General features: G+C 38.5%; 1 protein-coding gene across 1 annotated transcript; it reads left to right on the plus strand.

Moving 5' to 3' along the window:
• On the plus strand, window positions 1-18,526 carry LOC129113843 (remodeling and spacing factor 1-like). The gene is given in 19 exon segments (XM_054626319.1): window positions 1-156; window positions 3,266-3,357; window positions 4,333-4,425; window positions 4,766-4,971; window positions 5,101-5,192; window positions 5,677-7,877; window positions 8,049-8,109; window positions 8,235-9,295; window positions 10,270-10,548; window positions 11,336-11,440; window positions 11,537-11,616; window positions 12,087-12,141; window positions 12,242-12,354; window positions 13,070-13,137; window positions 13,513-13,726; window positions 13,821-14,035; window positions 14,534-14,713; window positions 14,975-15,210; window positions 15,212-18,526. Coding segments are annotated over 19 exon segments (5,859 nt in total). The 5' UTR covers window positions 1-2; the 3' UTR covers window positions 15,566-18,526.
• Window positions 18,527-19,035: the final 509 nt, after the last annotated feature.

The raw sequence follows: 19,035 nt of genomic DNA on the forward strand, positions 1-19,035 counted from the left end.
AGATGGCTGCCTCGGCGGCAACGGCGAGTTCTCCCCCAGGTTTGTGTCCAAATTACGCCGTGATTTGCTCCTTCCTGGAGCGCTACGGCGTGCTGCTGGACCTGCCGGAGCTCACCTTCCCCCAGCTGGAGCGATACCTGCAGGAAACATCCTCAGGTGAGAGGGGCCCGCATGACAACCGAGCGCTCACGGGGGATGGCTGCACTGATGGTACCGAGCTAGCATGCTAGCCCTGTTAGCTCGTTGTGTGTTATTGTGTGGTTTTCTAACCTTCGCGTTAATTTAAACGTGAGTGCATGTCGTGTGAGAGCTGCAACTGGTTTATAAACACGCCTGTGTGTCATTAAATGAGTATTCAGGTTGTGAACCCCGTCGTCTCTGGCGGGCCACGCGATTGTGCACTTTATTTACAGTTACAACATTTCGCCTTTTAGTGGGTCTGCTCAGCTTCCGTCACTCCGCCGGTAGCAGCCACGACTTCCGGTGGTGGCTTTCAAAATAAGAGATAATACATTTGCTTTAAAAACAACAACAATGATATACATGAATTGATGGATAAATATGGCATTTATGATATTTTCAATAAATTCAAATTATTTTAAATAATCCCTCTTTGGAGAATATACAGTCTAAATGCAAATTTCCCCGCTGCGGGACTAATAAAGGATTATCTTATCTTATCTTAAATATCTGAAAGTGTTTTTTTAAGCTTCATTTTTTTGTGGCACGGTGATGGGGCATTACTATATTAATACTTGATTACTGTAAAACATTCAGCACTGCTACATTACAGTTATTATTATTATTATTATTATTATTATTATCCAAAGCGACTTACAATCAGTAGTATATTACATATCATTCACCCATTCACACACTGATGACAGGCTACCATGCAAGGTGCCACCATCAGACTCTAACTAACATTCATCATCCAGTCCACACCGATGGCAAGCCTTCAGGAGCAACTTGGGGTTAAGTGTCTTGCCCAAGGACACATCGACTGCCGAAGCCGGGTATCGAACCACCGACCCTCTGATTGGAGAACTACCTTGCTCTCCACTACGCCACAGCCGCCCCACTAAGATGGGGCATTACTATATTAATACTACACAGAATCTACATTGTGTTGCAAGTATCTGAAAACTAATTAAAATATTAATGTTAAAAAAAAAAGATTTACATTGATTACTGTAAAACATTCAGCACTGCTACATTACATTTACATTACAGTCATTTAGCAGACGCTTTTATCCAAAGCGACTTACAATAAGTGTATTCAACATAGGTATTCAAGAGAACTACTAGTCACCAGTAGTTTTGCTATTTACATGAATACATGTTGCACTATATACGTAATGTTTATTGGATTGTCGGTACTAAATTTCAACCCAAATTTAGGTGGAAATTAAATTCCCAATCCCAGTTTGGATTGGGTTGAAATTCGGTACTAAATTTCAACCAAATCCAGGTAAAAATGAGTAATCGGTGAGGTTTACAGTTCCCAAACTTACAAAGAGTAATTACAAAAAAAGTATTTGGAGTTGAGCTGGAGGATGTTGCAAAAGTCTCATGATTGTTTTTAGTGGAATTGTTCAGGTGGCATTGATAGCAGTTTATGTAAGCAGCGTTCACGAATATATCAAGTATATTGTTTCCATGATTCCCAACCCATGTCAGCTCTGGGCCAAAAGAAACTCTGATTTGGTTGTGACACACATTAATAAGTTTATTATTTTAGGTTGAACCACTTACTAAAAGTCGTCTTTAGACCGGAAAGTTTAAATGTCTGGATTTATTAGGCCAGTCTTGCTGCTGTTTCTTTTCAAAAGGCTTTTAAGATCAATTACTTGAAACATACAAATGCTGTCAAGTTGAGTCCAAATGCATTTCTGAATTAAATGGCCTTGTTTTAAAGTATATAATTGGTGTATTATCATGATTCAAATTGGAATGTTTACCTGTCTATCACTATGAAACAAGTCTGAAGTATTTAGGTTGAAAAGTTTTACAATACAAATAGTTCCAACGGCGTCTTAAGAGAACAAACAATAGTAAAGGTATGTGTAATCTGTGTTATGATTGTGAGGCTCCTTGGAGAATTTTCTCCCCCAAAAGATTGTGACAACACCTGACGTATAGTATCTATGATAAAGAAGTATTATTATAGTATAGTCTACCTTAATATATAAAACAAAAATATAAGATAGTCAATCGTAATCAAAGAACTTTGTAAACTTTGTTTTTAAAGGTGCTATATAAATACAATTATTATTGTAGTAATGGTACGTGAGGAAGCTAATTTAGCAGCAATTAAATCTCATGTTCATAATGTAAGATTTAACTTAATAAAGATAAAGTATCTGTTTTTTGTTTTGCTTTGTGAAGGCGCATCCCTGTCTGAAGTCTTCCTGATTGAGTTTCTAATATTGTCCTGCCTCATATTGTCTTCTGCATAATGTAACTCACACCAGCCTGTTGGCATTATGTTTTATTATTATTGATTTTTTTTTTGATCGACCTTCCAACATTATTGTCGGTGGTCATTCTGGAGAAATACTACACTTTAAATCAATATTTATTATAATTTAGTGGATATTGTTTCTAGTGTTGATGGGCAAACGAGACATTATTGAACACAACGTCAGATATTTTGCAGACTAATGATAATATGTTTGCTCGGCCAAAACCCACATTTAAATCGAATATTTCCTGAGACTGTACCGCCTTCTTCTTCCTCTTCTTCTTCCTTTCCATCTCCTCCTCTTTTGCTGAAACAATCTCTTAGATCCAGTCTGTGGAAATATTAGATTCAGAGTTTCTAGCAGAAGGATCACAAAAATACCTTTTTGAAGTTACAACCAGCTTCTGCATAAAAGGTTTAAAATCATTGTGTTTTAATTTATTTGATGAGGTTTGAAAAGGGAAACGTTTTGTGACTGAATCCCAGAATAGCGTACTGCGATGAGGTTATAATACACTAACTATATGAATGTTTCTGATCAATCACTGAACACCATAGAAGAAGTCGTCAAACTGCATGTGTATATGACCAAAAACGGGTTAAGAACTCGTGTGCATGTTAAAGTTGTTAATTTAACAATTAAAACAATATTTCTGTGGTCATGTTTGTTGTAAATAAGCATTTCATTAACAATTACAGCTACTGATTCCGATTTTTGTCACGTTAATTACTGTGTGTTATATTTAAAATGGGTTCAGACTCTTTGTGAATAACCACAATGTCTCTCTAATCGTTCCTCAGTTCCAAAGCTGCTGGTCGATCTACACGTCAAGTTGCTGAGGAAGATCGGCAAGTCAGTGTCAGCAGATCGATGGGAGAAATATCTACTGAAGGTAAATGAATAGCTTTGAGATTTTATATCTATTTTAACATAAAACATGTGTAAGAAATGTGTAATAGAACAGTTGGTTTTGGGGTAAATTAATATTTTAGACGGATTGGAACGAAAATCTTAACAGAATGTGTTGGTAAAAACAACTAACTGAAAGCTGCATCAATTGGTGTTAATGTATAGATGTATTTTTAATATTTAATTGTCAAGGCTCATGGAACAATCCTTAAACAAACATCTGCTCTATTATCACCTATTTATAAAGAAAACCTGAGCAAACATGTGTCTGTTTACACATCCAGCAGGTGCAGAAACAACATTAGCACACATTTCAATTCATGTTTTTTGGGCTACCTGATGAGTTTTAAAGGGACAGTTCGTACGATTTTGGGAATTGATTTGGAGAAATGTAATTTAATATTCATAACTATGTTTTTATTGATTTATGATCACCTGAAACTAAGAATCATAGTGTTTTCGTTATCTTAGAATTAGCTCTTCATAAACCAAAACAAAGTTTGGTGATGATACCAGTCATCTGATCCATTATTCTTCTGAAAAATATTGATTTTTGCTGCTTTACAACCAGTGGAAAAAGTATCATTCGACCACATTCAGACCATCACGAGGCTCTCAGATTGTCCATTAAAAACCAATTCATAATTATGTCAAAGTCATAATTTCACCATGTGGAGACAATATCCAAATACAAATGGAACCTATATTGTGGGTCAGTTTTTGGCTTCCGAGGCTGTTAAAGAGGTTTTTGATTTAACTTTGGTGTTTGTTCAGAAAGTATTTCATGGTAACTCGCCCACAGGTAGTTGAAAGTAAATGTTTCAACCGGATCAGAGATCATTAGGAGTCCATTTTTGACATCATCCCATCTTGAGGTTTTCTACCAAACAGATGACAAGAAAATTCAGATGTAATGTATTTTCATATGCTGATTTAAATCTCAAATTTTTCCTTGCAGATATGTCAAGAATTCAACACGACGTGGGCGTGGGAACTAGAACAGAATGGATACAAGGAGCTGTCCATGGAGTGCAAGACGGGAATACTTAAAGTAAGAATGCTGATTTTCTTGTCTTGTTTTTGTCTTGTTCAGACAAATCTGGGTTTTTACTGCAGTTTGTGAGACTTTCCCCTTTGGCTGCTAACCCTAAGCTCCTCCGCCTGTATGTGTGGATGTCTTTTGGTGAAAACAGTTTGTTAAAATTTGCAGAACGCGGGTAGCCCAAGGGAGCAACGCTAGTTCCGTTAGAAAAAGAGGGAAACCTAAGTTATTTAAATGAAGAAGCAGTAGGATGTATGGCCAAACACAAACTGTGAAAAAGTTTGTTTTGTTTTAGTTTGTTGATGAAGAGCAAAGTTAGTTTGATAAACTTTTCTTCTTCTGTCTCCAGTATTTGTGTGAGTGTCAGTTTGACGATAATGTCAAGTTCAAAACGGCCATCAATGATGAAGACCCGGACAAGATGCGTCTGCAGCCGATCGGCCGGGACAAAGACGGTCAGATGTACTGGTTCCAACTGGACCAGGACGACAATGTGCGCGTTTATCTGGAGGAGCAGGACGACTTGGACGGGTCGTCGTGGAAATGCATCGTCAAGTAAGCACACAGAAGAAAAATATGCTGCATGCACCGTGATATGATATTAACTTTAAATGGTTTCTATAAAAGCGTCGTACTGTGTGTGTCTGTAAGTGATTCTATTTATCCTCTCTTTTCTTCCTGTAGAGATAGAAATGACCTGGCCGAGGTCGTGGCTCTGCTGAAGACACAAATCGACCCGGAGCTGTTAAAAAGAGATCTAGAAAACAAACCTGAGGGTGAGGAGAAGACTTTTACTTCACTTCTTTACAGGTTTTTATTTCTGTTTTATTACAATTACCCTTTTTATTTTTTTATTTAAAGATTTCATTTTTAAGTAGGTTGAGGCTACGGCTGCTTTATGAATAATGAAAAAGTAACACAGAACTATGGTTGAGAGAAAATAGTTCCTACATGAAACTGCTCACAACAAGGTGTGTGGATTATCTTGAGGAACGCAGTCATGATTTCTGAAAAAAGAGACATCGCTGTTGAGTTTTTCAAATGTATTGTTGGCGCTTTAAAGAACCACAAGCTGAGTTAAATACACTTCTGTTATATATTGGAGAGAAGGCAGACATCTCTACGGCCGACAGCTTTAAAACCAGGCAACTCGCACCAAAACAATCTAGATTGATAAATAGAACTACAGGTAAGAGAACAAAATATGTTCTCTATTATCTTAAAAGCAGTCATGTGATTTGTTTCATATGTCCTTTACAGGTGAAGTTAAAAAGATTGAGGACACATCAGATGAAGACAGCAAAGACTCCACCAAGGCTTCTGCTCCAGTCTCACCAAAGACGGAGAATAATGAAAAAGAAACACAGAAAGACGACTTAAAATCTGAAACTTCTGACACCAAGTTGTCTCTGAACGGCGTCATTGAGGGTAAAAGCGAAGCAGAGCTCAATTCAGGAAAATCTGCGGAGGATCTGGATATCAGTGCGAAAGCCCAGAGCATCAAAGAAGAGCCGATGGACGTGTCGGACTCTAAAACGAGCACAGTAACAAGTGAACCCGTCTCTGAGACGCCGTGTTTATCAGTGAAGGCAGAAGAGTTAAAGAAGAGCAGTGCGGAGGAGATTCAACAAGCTCTGAAGAACGACCAACAGGCCAAAATCCCTTTGAAAAAACGGGGAATGAAGTTTAGTGAAGACTTTGAAAAGAATAGTGGCATCATAGTGCAAAACCCGTCCGTTTCTCAGGTCAAGGAAGCTCCTAAAGCGGACTCGACTCCCGAACAGAACAAGAAAGCTCCGAGTGTAAATGTTAACGGAGAAGTTCAGCCTTCATCAGAGAAAGGCCTCCTGAGTCATTCGTCGCTAAAAGACGCCGCCGTCGACAAAGAGAAGACGACTGAACCGGCTGCAAATAAATCTGTAGAAAGGACAGAAAAGGACTCTTCGTTCACAGATAAGGAGGAAGCGAAGGGTAAAAAGGATGACGCTTGCAGTGCAGAGAAGCTCACAGTCGGAGTCGCATCGAACAAAGAAGACTCGGGCAAGAAAAAGCTAGATGTGGCGGTAGAAAAGGAAAGTACTGCAGCAAAAGAAACTTCAGAGTCTCCAAAAGAAACGCCGGCTTCACCGAAAGACGTAAATAATGCAGCAGAGAAGACGTCTCATCATGAAGAGCAAGAAAAAATGACAGGATCCAAACCAGAAGCCACAAAAGAGACAAGTACAGTAGACAAGACATTAAAGAGAACTGGGGGATCAGAGAAAGTCACATCCAAAGACGTTGAATCAAAAGATTCAGAGCAAAAACCAGCCAGTGTTGACGAATCAGAGTCGAGTAAGACTGAAAAAACCAGGACGTCAGAAAACGTAACAGCTGTGATTCAAACAAACATGAGTGAAGCTAAAGAAACAGCGTCACGTGAGAAATCAACGCCTAAAGAAAAGCCAGGAGTCATCAAAACAACGGAGGGCAAAGACAAAGATGCTGCAAAGAAATCTGCTGACTCATCATCTGTCATTAAAAAGACTCAAGTATTAAAAGACAGTGAGGATACGGTCCAAAAGGTCCTTAAAAAGACAGACAAACCAGCAGTCAGTGAGAAATCAGAAGGAAAATTAAAGGCTGAAAAGATCGTTGAGTCTTCTGTGATTAAGAAGTTGGATGAATCATGTAAACCTGTGGAGAAGACTGCAGAGACGAACGCTGAAAAGGCGGAGAAGAGAAAAGAGACTGAAGATTTTAAGAAGAAGGTCAACTGTGAGGACGGTACGATACAAGATGCTTCCAAGATCAGCAGCGCTGCAGCCGGGCCTGTGGAGGAAGAAGCAGTGGCCGTTAAACACGATCTGACAAAACCACAAGAAGCTGACAAAGCTGAGGTTAACTCGGTTGAACGTCAGACGACAGAGGAAGCTTCTGTAGGGAAAGATAAACAGTCCAGAGATGTCAAGAAGACAAACGTCTCTGAAAGTGATAAAAGGACTGAAAGAACAGACAAAGAACAGGAAGCTAAAGACAAGGAGGCAGAGCGTCCGTCAACAGAGAGTAAAAGGGACGCAGACAAGGAAAAGAAAGAGGACACAGACATTGATAAGGAAATTGACACAGACATTGAAAAGAAGAAGGACACAGACAAGGGCACAGCTATTGGAAAGAAGAAGGAAACATACATTGAGAAGAAGGACACAGACAAGGAAAAGAGAAAAGACACAAACAAGGAAAAGAGAAAAGACACAAACAAGGACACAGACATTGACAAGAAAAAGGACACAGTAATTGAAAAGAAGCAAGACACAGACAAGGATCAGAAAAAGGACACAGACCAGGAAAAGAGAAAAGACACAGACAAGGAACAGAAAAAGGACACAGACCAGGAAAAGAGAAAAGACACAGACAAGGAACAGAAAAAGGACACACACAAAGACACAGAAGTTGAAAAGAAAAAGGACACAGACAAGAAAAAGGAGACGCTTACAGGAAAAAAAGACACAAGGAACAAGAAAAAGACACAGACAAGGAACAGAAAAAGGACACAGACATTGACAAGAAAAAGGACACAGACATTGACAAGAAAAAGACAAAAAAAAAAAAGGACACAGACAAGAAAGAAAAAAGACACAGACAAGGAACAGAAAAAGGACACAGACATTGACAATAAAAAGGACACAGACATTGACAATAAAAAGGACACAGGCAAGGACACAGAAATTGAACAAAAAAAGGACACAGACATTAAAAAGAAAACAGACATAAACAAAGAAAAGAAAAAGAACACAGACATTGATGAGAAAAAGTACACAGAAGTTGAAAAGAAAAAGGACACAAACAAGGAACAGAAAAAGGACACAGACAAGGAACAGAAAAGGACACAGACAAGGAACAGAAAAAGGACACAGACAAGGAACAGAAAAAGGACACAGACAAGGAACAGAAAAAGGACACAGACAAGGAACAGAAAAAGGACACAGACAAGGAACAGAAAAAGGACACAGACAAGGACATAGACGTTGAAATGAAAAAAGGCACAGACAAGGTCGCAGAAGTTGAAAAGAATAAGAACACAGACAAGAAAAAGGACACAGACAAGGAAAAGAAAAAGGACACAGAAGTTGAAAAGAAAAAGGACACAAACAAGGAACAGAAAAAGGACACAAACAAGGACACAGAAGTTGAAAAGAAAAAGGACACAGACAAGGAAAAGAAAAAGGACACAGACAAGGCAAAACAAAAAAATGACAGTGAGAAACATCTTTGTCAAGACAAAGAAAATCAAAAGGATTCCACGACAGATAAACTCTCAAAAACAGATGAAACAAAAGAGAATAAACTCGTTAATAAAGAAAGTGAAACCTCGACTGAATCGGATAAATCTGCTCCTCAAATCGTGAGCAAAGAACTCGACGGCAAATCCTCAACTGAAACGGAGAAAGACGTCCGGCCGAGCAAAGAACCGGAAACTGAAAAGCCTGCTGACGAGGAAAGTAAAAGCAAAAGTGAAGAAGAGGACTCTGCAGCAAAGAAAGAGGTGGCGAACGGCGGGGAAACTCGGACTTCCTGTCGGAAAATCAAACCCAGAGGCCACAGAAGGAAACTGGAACTTCTGAGAGAGGAGAGACAAGCGGATTCAGAGTCCGACACGAACACGGGGAGGTCTCTCCGGAGGTCGCCGAGGATCTCCAGACCGACGGTGAAGGCCGTAGAGATCCACGACAAGAAGGTAGAGAAATCACAAACCACTCCGTCAGGTGAGAAGAACGAAGACGACAAGGGCGAGAAAGAAAAAGACGAGGAAGAAGAGGAGGAGGAGGAGGAGGTGAACGCTGTTCAGAGGAAACCAAGGGAGAAAAAGGTTGATCAGGAGGGTCAGCCCAAACCCAAGGTAGGACTTCTCACTATGTTTAACTATTTATGGTCTTTTTCAAAACATCTTTTATGAAAGTTCTATCAAATAAAAGGACTGTATCTAGCAAGCAACAAGTCTGCTGAATGAATCTACAGCGGTATGAACCAAAAATATACTTTAAATAAACTGCAACAAACGGATAAAAAGGATGCCGAAATAACAACATAATGATTCCGACTGTAAAAGTCTGGATTTTTGTTTTCTCAGGTTTGTCCGTTAGACGAAAAGCAAACAACTTCTAAAACGCTTGTTTTCTGAATGGAGTTTGGCTCAATCCTGACTCGGCTATGGTTCCATTGTGGCCTCTCCATTAACACATAATCATCTCGGCATAAAGACATTACTGATTGTAGACAGTCTTTGGTTTGTACACATACATTCGTACAAATAGGCTTTTGTCTGGTTGCTGTACAAATATGAGGAACTATCATTATACAAATATGTTTTCCTCCATTTCCGATTCAACTACTTTAGAATGCCAGGGACAACAGGAGAAACTTGAAGCTTATTGGCTTTCAGCACAAACCCAATTTCTCGATCTAGTTGCAATTTTTCAAATGCCACAAATTCCCATCTTTGTACGTAATAATGGTGCACGAAAAGTTTGCTTCACGTTTGGTGTTCAAACATCCTGATAGTACATTTTAAAAGATCCCTCTGCTGGACCAGAAGGTGAACTACGTCAATCGGCCTGTTGCACTTTTTGTGCTGTAAATTTAGAATTTGAACAGTTCATTGCAAATTTGAATATGTAACCTTTTTTTCCACGTTGGAATTAGAGTTTGAATAAAAATTTGTTTGCCTTAACATCCTAAAACATGCAGCCGTATTTTGCATTTTGAGCTGAAGCCAATGAGCCCCAGGAAGGTTAAACAAAACATGCATTTCCTGAGCTTTCTTTTATTCGTCTGCTCTGTTTTATTTATGTCAACTCGTTGTGCTTCTTTAAGGGGAGGAAGAGACGGAGGGTTCGGTGGTCCAACACGCGAACGCGCCGTAAAAAGAAAGGCTCCGAGGATGAAGAGGACAACAGCGAGGAGGAGTCCAGCTATGAGGAGGAGGAGAGCGAGGACGACAGCGACGAAGACTACAAGATCGAGAGAAGCAGGAAGAGAAGGAATCGAAACCGAGAAAGACGAAGCTCGGACTCCTCGACGTCCACAGACGACGACCTACCTCCCAACGACGACCCCTGCAAACATTGTGGTCTTCCAAATCACCCTGAACTGGTGGGTTCTCATGAACGTACTAAACCATATTTACACTTTTTTAGCCGTTGACCAGATGTTTTTAAAATAAGAGTGCAAAAGGAAAGAGGGAGATAGGACAGAAAACTATGTATAGAACTAGGAGAGATTAACTTATCAAATCAATGCCAAAGAAAACAAATTCATTTTAAGAAGACAAATTTAACAGTTTAAATCATTACAATATCTAAATGTATTGTTTGTTTTGTCCAACCAAACCTTTTAAACTTGTTTTAATAAGCAAAAATAGACATTTGAAAAGTTCAAACTTATGTTTTTTGTTTAAGAATTAATATTCAAACTTAATTTTTTTCCAATTTCCCATTAATCTTCAGCCTTTACTTTTATGCAGGTTGTCAATTTAAAGCATGAGCCTTAAAGCCATTTGATAGAAATAAAATATGTTATTTGATAGAAAACTTTTTCAGGAGCCATAGAGTGCCCAAAGAAGTAAGTACTATTTACAATTTATAATGTTTTTGTGTGAACTATTCCTTTAAGATCCCTTTTTAATTATTTCATTAATTATTATTATCAATAATCTGCTGATTATGTTCTCAATTAATGGATTTATAAAAGTTTCCGACGTTGACGTCTTCAAATGTCTTGTTTTGTTCGACCAACAGTCCAAATTCCAAAAATATTCTGTTAGAAATATAAAATGCATCCAATCCACTCATTGGTGAAGATGGAGTTTGGAGTTTTGTTTTTTTTATGCTTTAAAAATGATGTAAACGATTTATTGATCTGTCAACATCATTCTTTCCAGATCCTTCTGTGTGATTCGTGTGACAGCGGGTATCACACCGCCTGTCTGAGGCCTCCGCTCATGATCATCCCCGACGGAGAATGGTTCTGTCCACCATGTCAACATGTACGCACCAAGTCGAAGCACCGAATATTAAGGAATTTATACGAAAAATAAATGTAAATATGTTCCTAATGTTTCCCTCGTTAATCTCCTCTGCAGAAGCTACTCTGCGAGAAATTAGAAGAGCAGCTAACGAACCTCGACGCAGCTTTGAAGAAGAAGCAACGGGCCGAGAGAAGGTGAGACACTTTGAGCCACAACTGTTCATGAAAAATAGCAAAGAAGCACAGATTTTTACGCTGATTTTTCTGTTTTTGTATCATAAAGCAGATCTAATATCACAGCTTTAATTATTTTAGTAGAATTCTTTGACTATATTAATTGACCTCATTCTTATTTTTATTCTATTCTTGTTTTGCTCTGGTGTCAGTATGACTTTATATGTATAACTCTATTGTTCATATATGTTTATATTTTATTCTTTTCTTATTTGTTAATTTTCTGTTGTAATCTTTGATCAAACTCTGGCGTTTTATTCCAGAATTTAATAGAGTTCCATCTTATCTTATCTCGTATCTTACCTTTAACTGTGACATTTCAGCCCCTTCACAATAAGAGCTTAGCAGTGCTGCTAACATTTGAACACAAACACTCATGTTAATTATTATGACACATAGTAAAGAGTATTTGTTATGATCATCTCTTTCAGGAAAGAGCGTCTAATTTACGTTGGAATCAGTCTTGAAAACATCATCACGCCATCAGTAAGTGCATAATGCAAATTTGTACATTTTTTTCACCAAACAAATACATTTTTATTTACCTCTTGATGTTTGTAACTGTAAATGACCCACTTTTTAACAGGGGGAGGTGGAGGAGGAAAAGCCAGAGATCATCATCAAAGAGAAGAAAGAAACGAAGCGGAGTAAGAGCTGGGGACGAAGGTCTACGAGGAACAAGAAATCCATCAGCTACAGGTCTGTGCACTAATATAATGAGTCAATTATTAATTATTATAATACATTAATACATTTAATAAATAATATGTTATGAGCAAATTCCTATATTTTCAATATACTGATTATTTTATACTTACATTTGATGTTCTTGTTGTTTAAATGATTTGACTACAAAAACATTCAGAAAGGTTTATTTGTTATAATATAAGTTTCTAATAAATTTACATATTCACGGTGTAAGAGGTAAGACAGCCGGAGTTAGAAATGTAATGAATAAACAAGTTAACATTTGAAAGTTATATACTGAATATTACATGTATTGCGGACCTTTAATTATGAGTGAATTGTTTCAATATTTGTATGAAAGAGATCCACAAATGCAACTACAGCAGCCATGATGTGTGTACTTCATAACATTAGAATTGGAATATCAGTATGCATAATAAATATATAGTATGTAGTCAAAATATATTCAAGTATATACTGTCAAAATATGATATATGTTTAGTGTACAGTAATAATATAATACTTACAATACTGTGTACTACATTATTTAGCATGTAATATAATAATAATAACAATATAGTAGTAATGCAGTATTATGTAGTGTTTTTTTATGTTTAGTTAGACCTTTAATGCATCTTGTTTGATGCTATTAGAAGTTTTCTGATGTAGTCAAATGTTTTTTTCCCATCACATGTATTTATTGTCTTTGTCGATGTTCATTTCACAGATTTGATGAATTCGACGAGGCGATCGAGGAGGCGATTGAGGAAGACATCAAAGAAGCAGAGGGTGGAGGTACGAGGACACGAGTTATTGGTCTTTAGTAGTAGTACTACGGGGGGGCTCAGTACTTGAGTGGTTACAGCACAGTGCAATTACCTGCAATGTCTCTGGACAGAACTGGAGGTTTCCACCTGGTACAGACATTGTATAGCCCCATATCACAAATATGTCTCAAGGGGCTTTACAATCTGTACAGAATAAGACTACCTCTCTCCTCAGACCCTCGATTCCGATAATATAAAACTTTAATTGGGAAAAAATGGAAGAAGCCTCAGGAAGAGAATCTAAGGAGACATGAAAGTCATCTTCTCATGTAACTCTTGAAATGTCAAACTGTCCCTTTTTTAAAGATCCGCAGAAATTTATGAGGGTTTTTATTGTTCACAGGAGCAGGTCGCGGTAAAGACATGGCCAACATCACAGGTCACAGAGGAAAGGACATGTCCGTCATCCTCCAAGCAGACGAGGGCAAAGAGAACGGCCGCCCGCCTCGACCCTCCGCCGGCCAGCGCAGGAAAAAACGCCGGCGACTCAACGACCTGGACAGCGACAGCACCGTGGACGAGGAGGAGAGTGAGGAAGAGTTTCGCATCAGTGAAAGGTAAGTTAATAAAAAAAAGAGTTAGATTTGCTAAATACTGAGCTCTCTCAAGTCAAATATATGAAGTCATGCATTTGTTCGTTTCTCGTTGCAGCTCAGAAGAAGAGTTCGTCGTGTCCGAGAACGACTCTGAAGGCGAGTCGGAGTCCAACAACAGCGACTTTGGCAACAGCAGCAGCAAGCGGCGAAACTCCTCGCGGCGCAGGAAGCCGCTGAAAAGTCGGCGAAGCTCCAGAAAGCGGCGAAGACCGAAAGGGTACTCGGATGATGAGGAGGAGGAAACGGATGAGGACGATGAAGATGAAATAGGTATATTTAATTTAATGTTTTTAAGCATGTTATTATAAAAAATAAATAACAATGAGTTATTCAATATTTGAAGGTGGATTTTGTTTTTGTATTTGCCACATTGTGATTATTTGACCCTGAATAGAAGTAGAAAGAATAAACCCCATCACAGTTTTCTTGGAATTAGCATTTAGCGATATATCACATAAATTTGAATTTTTGTTTTTGCACAGAATAGTAAAATGTTTTTTTTATGAAAGTCAGTCTTGTTGATTGAATATATTTTCATTTATTTATAACTGTCTGTCGGACAAAGCAAACAGTTTGAGCACACCATTTCAGGCTCAGGGAACTTATAATGTGTTATAAATAGATTTTAAAACATTTAAAAACATTTAATAGACGGAAAAATAATCATCTGATTAATAAATTATAAAAATACTACTTCCAATCTTCTCACTTAATAAAACCTCTTCAAGTCTTCTCCACAAAAGATTATTATTTACCTTGTGTGTCCAGTGACTGAAGGCTCCAGCGAATACAGCGACAGTGATCTGGACATGAGTCGACGGCGGTCTCGGCGGAGTCAGAAGAAGAAGGTGAACTACCGCGAGACGTCCGAGTCCGAAGGCTCTCAGGCAGAAACCAACCAGGCCAAGATGAAACCCAGAGGACGCCAGGACAGCTCCGAAAGCGAAGGTCAGTCAGACACACACAGTAGAGTAACTACATCCATACCTTTGTTTTGATACCACAATGCTAGAACTAATATTCATAATGCCTTTTGGCTAATATGCCATCAAATTATTTTACAAAATGACCCTGTATTTTCACTAAAAGACAGAAATATTTCCTACTAATGATCTTATTCCCATTATTATTTGGTTTGTATATTAAGGTGATCTGTCGGCAGAACTACAGGCAGCTCATGGCGTCTGTTGTTGTTGTTTCTTTCCCCAGCGAGTTTCTCCAAAGGCTCCGAGGAGGAGTCGAGGGATCGGAGGGTGAAGAGGAGAGCCGACTCCTCGGAGGAGGATTCCCGGCAGCGGCACCGACGCCTCGCTCTGAAGCGCAGGAGAGCCTCCGAGGACGACGACTCGGACGACGACTCTGACGAATCGTCGGAGGAGGACCGACCAATCCGGAAACGAGTGAACCGCATCGACTCGGACGACAGCGAGGAGGAGGAGGGAGAAGGAGAAGGAGGCGGAGAAGGAGGCGGCGGAGAAGGAGGCGGCGGCGGTGAAACAGGAGGAGAAAACGAAGGAGAAGAAAGAAGATGAAAAAGAAGACGAGGAGTCAAAGGGAACAAACGTAGTGGACTCCACTCCGGCGGAGAAGCCACCAACCAACGGACAGAGCCAGATAAAGAGCCTCGAGGCCCTCACAACACATCCAGAACCGCCCAAAAACATCACCGCCACACCAGCTGTTGCCATAGCGCCCAACGGTCAGGTCGGCCAGGAGGTGGCGGCGCCGGAAGAAGACGAGGACGACCTGTTAGGAGTCACAGACCTGGTGGATTACGTCTGCAATAACGAAGATTTGTAAAAAACAAACAAAAAAACATAAACAAAGACGGTGTACTGTTTCATTTTTTGTGGTATTGTATTTTTATATTGCTTAACTTTATTATTCCCCCCCCCCACCAACACTTTCCTTATCGTCCTTTTTACTTGTGTCATCTGGACCTTGAGTCTCAGCGAAGAACTGGATCCCCGTCACCAGTCTGTCCCTGTGGGATTGTTCTACAATGAAGGGCACCAAACTATCGACGCTCATTTGTTTGCTGATAATCCGTTTATCCTCATCATCCTCATCCTCTTCATCCTCATCATCCAGCTCCACTGCCAAACCACCTCCCTCCTCTTTAAACAGGTCTCTCATTTCTCCTTTCACATTATCTGTTTCTTTTATTTTGTTACATTCAAGATTTCTACAAATTTTGTCTCATGTTCTCGTCTACATTGATGGAAAATGTAATTGTTTAAAGAGGTTAAAGAAGGCCAATTTGAATGCTAACAACTTTTTAATCTATTTAAAGAGTAAAATCATCAAAAGTCATTCCACAATTGATTTTAAGTTCTGGGTACTGTTTGAAAAAGAATCTTGGTTGTACTTTTTATATTTTGGAAAAAGTGATTAATTTCATTTGACTTCAGGCAGCAGCCCAGTTAGCTTAGTTTAGCTACAAGGGAGCCTCTTTCTACTGGTCTAGCTATCGTGACTAGCTATAACGGTAGCTAAAGATGGACTTCTGTTCTATTCTGTTCTGTCTTTTTAAAATTATTTTAATTGGCAACCCACAAAATAAATCAGAATATCTCTAAACTGTACGTTATGTCTCTGAAGTGTAGAAACATCATTATCTTCCATAAAACAGCAAATTGTCATTCTCACACTTCAGGTTTTGTACCGATTTAACAGATGAGATAAAACGTGTTAATTAGGGAAACTGCTCTTTGTTATCTTTTTGGCAAAGCAATGCTAGCTGTTTCCACCCGTTTCCAGTCTTTGTGCTAAGCTAAGCTAACCGGCTGCAATATTAAACGCTCTGATATGTTTTGATACATGAAGGCGGTATCTAACTCAAAATGTCTATTGCATCAAGCTTTTCTGTTATTTTCTTTTGTTCAAACATAACGTGTGAAAGCTTTAGATGAGACTATTTGTTCTTGTCGAATAACCTTCATCTGTCAGCCCACTCCTCGAGCTTTTTTGTTGAATGGTAGAGTAGCTTTTGTATATTGTATACATATATAATTATTTTAACTATGTGCGCTGCCATCAGTATCAGTGGTGACCCCTCTGTTGCGTTTGTTTGGGTTAACAAATCGGATGTAAACCTCAGCCCTCCTACTCTTGAGCTCTAGTGTAGTTTCCATTTATCACATTTATGTTAACTTTTGTGATTTTTATTTTTTAATAATGTATTTTTTTGTATATCTAAACTTTCATTTTTTGTTGTTGTCTCTTTGAGCAAAATGTAAAGTGTCTTATTTTTTATTTGTACATTGTCTTTCATGGAAAAGGTTAAAAAAACCTGCAGACACGTTGCTTTTATTAACTACGATAACACTAAGCTCCAAAACAACCCTCGTTTATTTTTGTTTTCATTTTTGTTTTCTTATCCTTCCCCTCTGGATCTTCCCATGTTTCTATTCACATTCTCTATTTTCATAATCTTGAGTTTATTTGGGTGAGGTTGCAGTAAACTGCAGACTTTTTAAGACCTCAAACCAAATCAAGATTGTGTAAAAAATAACCAAACTTAGTGGAATAATTTGTTTTTGAAGCGATAGTGAGGATGCATTTTTCTTTTTCTTTTGAATGAGGGAAATGGACAGAAAACAAACAAACCAATGACTTCACTGACCTCTGCTGGAACCAGTCTGTGTGTATATCTGTAGTTTTTTGCTGTAATATATTTAGAGGCATTTTTTTAATCATGGAAAAAAATATATTGGGCAATTCTTTGGGATTGCATGAGTTTTTAATAGTTTTCTTTTGTAGGAGAAGTAATATTGGCACAACTGTTATTTTTTTTTTGTAACAAAAACCAGAAAACTTTGGCATGTTTTTAAGGATCTCCTGACCCGTTGTTGCATTAGTGCTGAAGGACTTGTGACTGCAGCATCTCGTCATTCTGCAGTGAAACTGCATAGGTAAGCATGCACTGACCTACTAAAGGCATGTTACAGAAGCTCGGGGGGGAGAGAGCGAGAGAGAGAGAGAGAGGAGGGAGGGGGGGGGGATTATCGCAGAAAGTAATCTAGGACAGCTGAATCTGATTTAAGCGAGGGAAGAAATCAAACCTGTTTGTAAAATATTTTGTAAATTAGTCTCAGCATGGTCTTCACAGAGGAAAAACCACTCTATTTATCATACTGTTTTTAAAACCAGGCAATGGCCAAGACTTCCACCACAAACCCTATACGTGCTGCTTGCAGTGCACACAACTTTGGCCTCTTTACACACACACACACACACACACACACACACACACACACACATTTAGCTTTTAGATTAGCTGGACAGAATATAGAAAAACCCAATTCTACAGATGTAATAATAGAGGTATGTGGTCTGGTTGGTTGAGTCAGGAGTAAAGGAATGTGGACGTCCGTGTGCTGTATGTAACCCTGTTTTTAAATTCTCCACAGAGATGAGGAGAACGTATTAATATGTATCTCGCGGTTATGAAATAACCTGTAGCAAGACCTGCGTAGAAGAGCGAGAGAGAGGAGCGAAATAAATAAATAAATAAATAAAGGCTGGGATCGGGATTAAAGGAGGAAGTTGGTGCCAATGACTGAAGTGTTAACAGAGTTTCCTATTTACCTCATGATGAATCTGGGAGGAAAGACACCCTGTCCACTGTGTATAGATGCTAGTAGACTGGTTGTTGGTGTTTTGTCTGCTCCTTACATTTTTTGTTAACTTTACTGTTATTTCATATGAATCTGATCTTGTACATTTGTCATAATAAAATGGGTTTCAAGCCTCACGTCATCCTGTCTTAGTGACCTTTTCATGTGGAAGTGATCCTGGAAAGATGCTTATTCTATTCTCAAATGACATTAATACATTAAATAATCAGTGCGATTAATATATTATCTTACAAAATATAATGTATTTCATTTGTAAGCAATCTATTCGTCAATATATTTATTATTGGACAAATAAAAAGGGTCAGTTGTCTGAGCCAAATGCTAACAGCAGCATGCTAACATGACACAATGACAAGGCTATATATCACAATATAATATATTTATGTATCCTTGGACTGAGAGTGATATAATATCACTCTGAGGGTGATATGATGTCACTCTCAGTTACTAGTTAATATATGTATTGTAATATATATATATATATATATAAATATATATATTCAGTACTGACAGTTATATAAGTAAATATAAATGTTTACCAGAGATAAAAATGTTTGCTATTTTAGTGTAGCTTGTTAGCATTCTAGCATTTGCTAGCAAGGATGATTGAATGTCATAAGATTAGCAGGT

The sequence above is a fragment of the Anoplopoma fimbria genome, chromosome 24, assembly GCF_027596085.1.
Source record: "Anoplopoma fimbria isolate UVic2021 breed Golden Eagle Sablefish chromosome 24, Afim_UVic_2022, whole genome shotgun sequence".
NCBI classification, from domain to species: Eukaryota; Metazoa; Chordata; class Actinopteri; order Perciformes; family Anoplopomatidae; genus Anoplopoma; species Anoplopoma fimbria.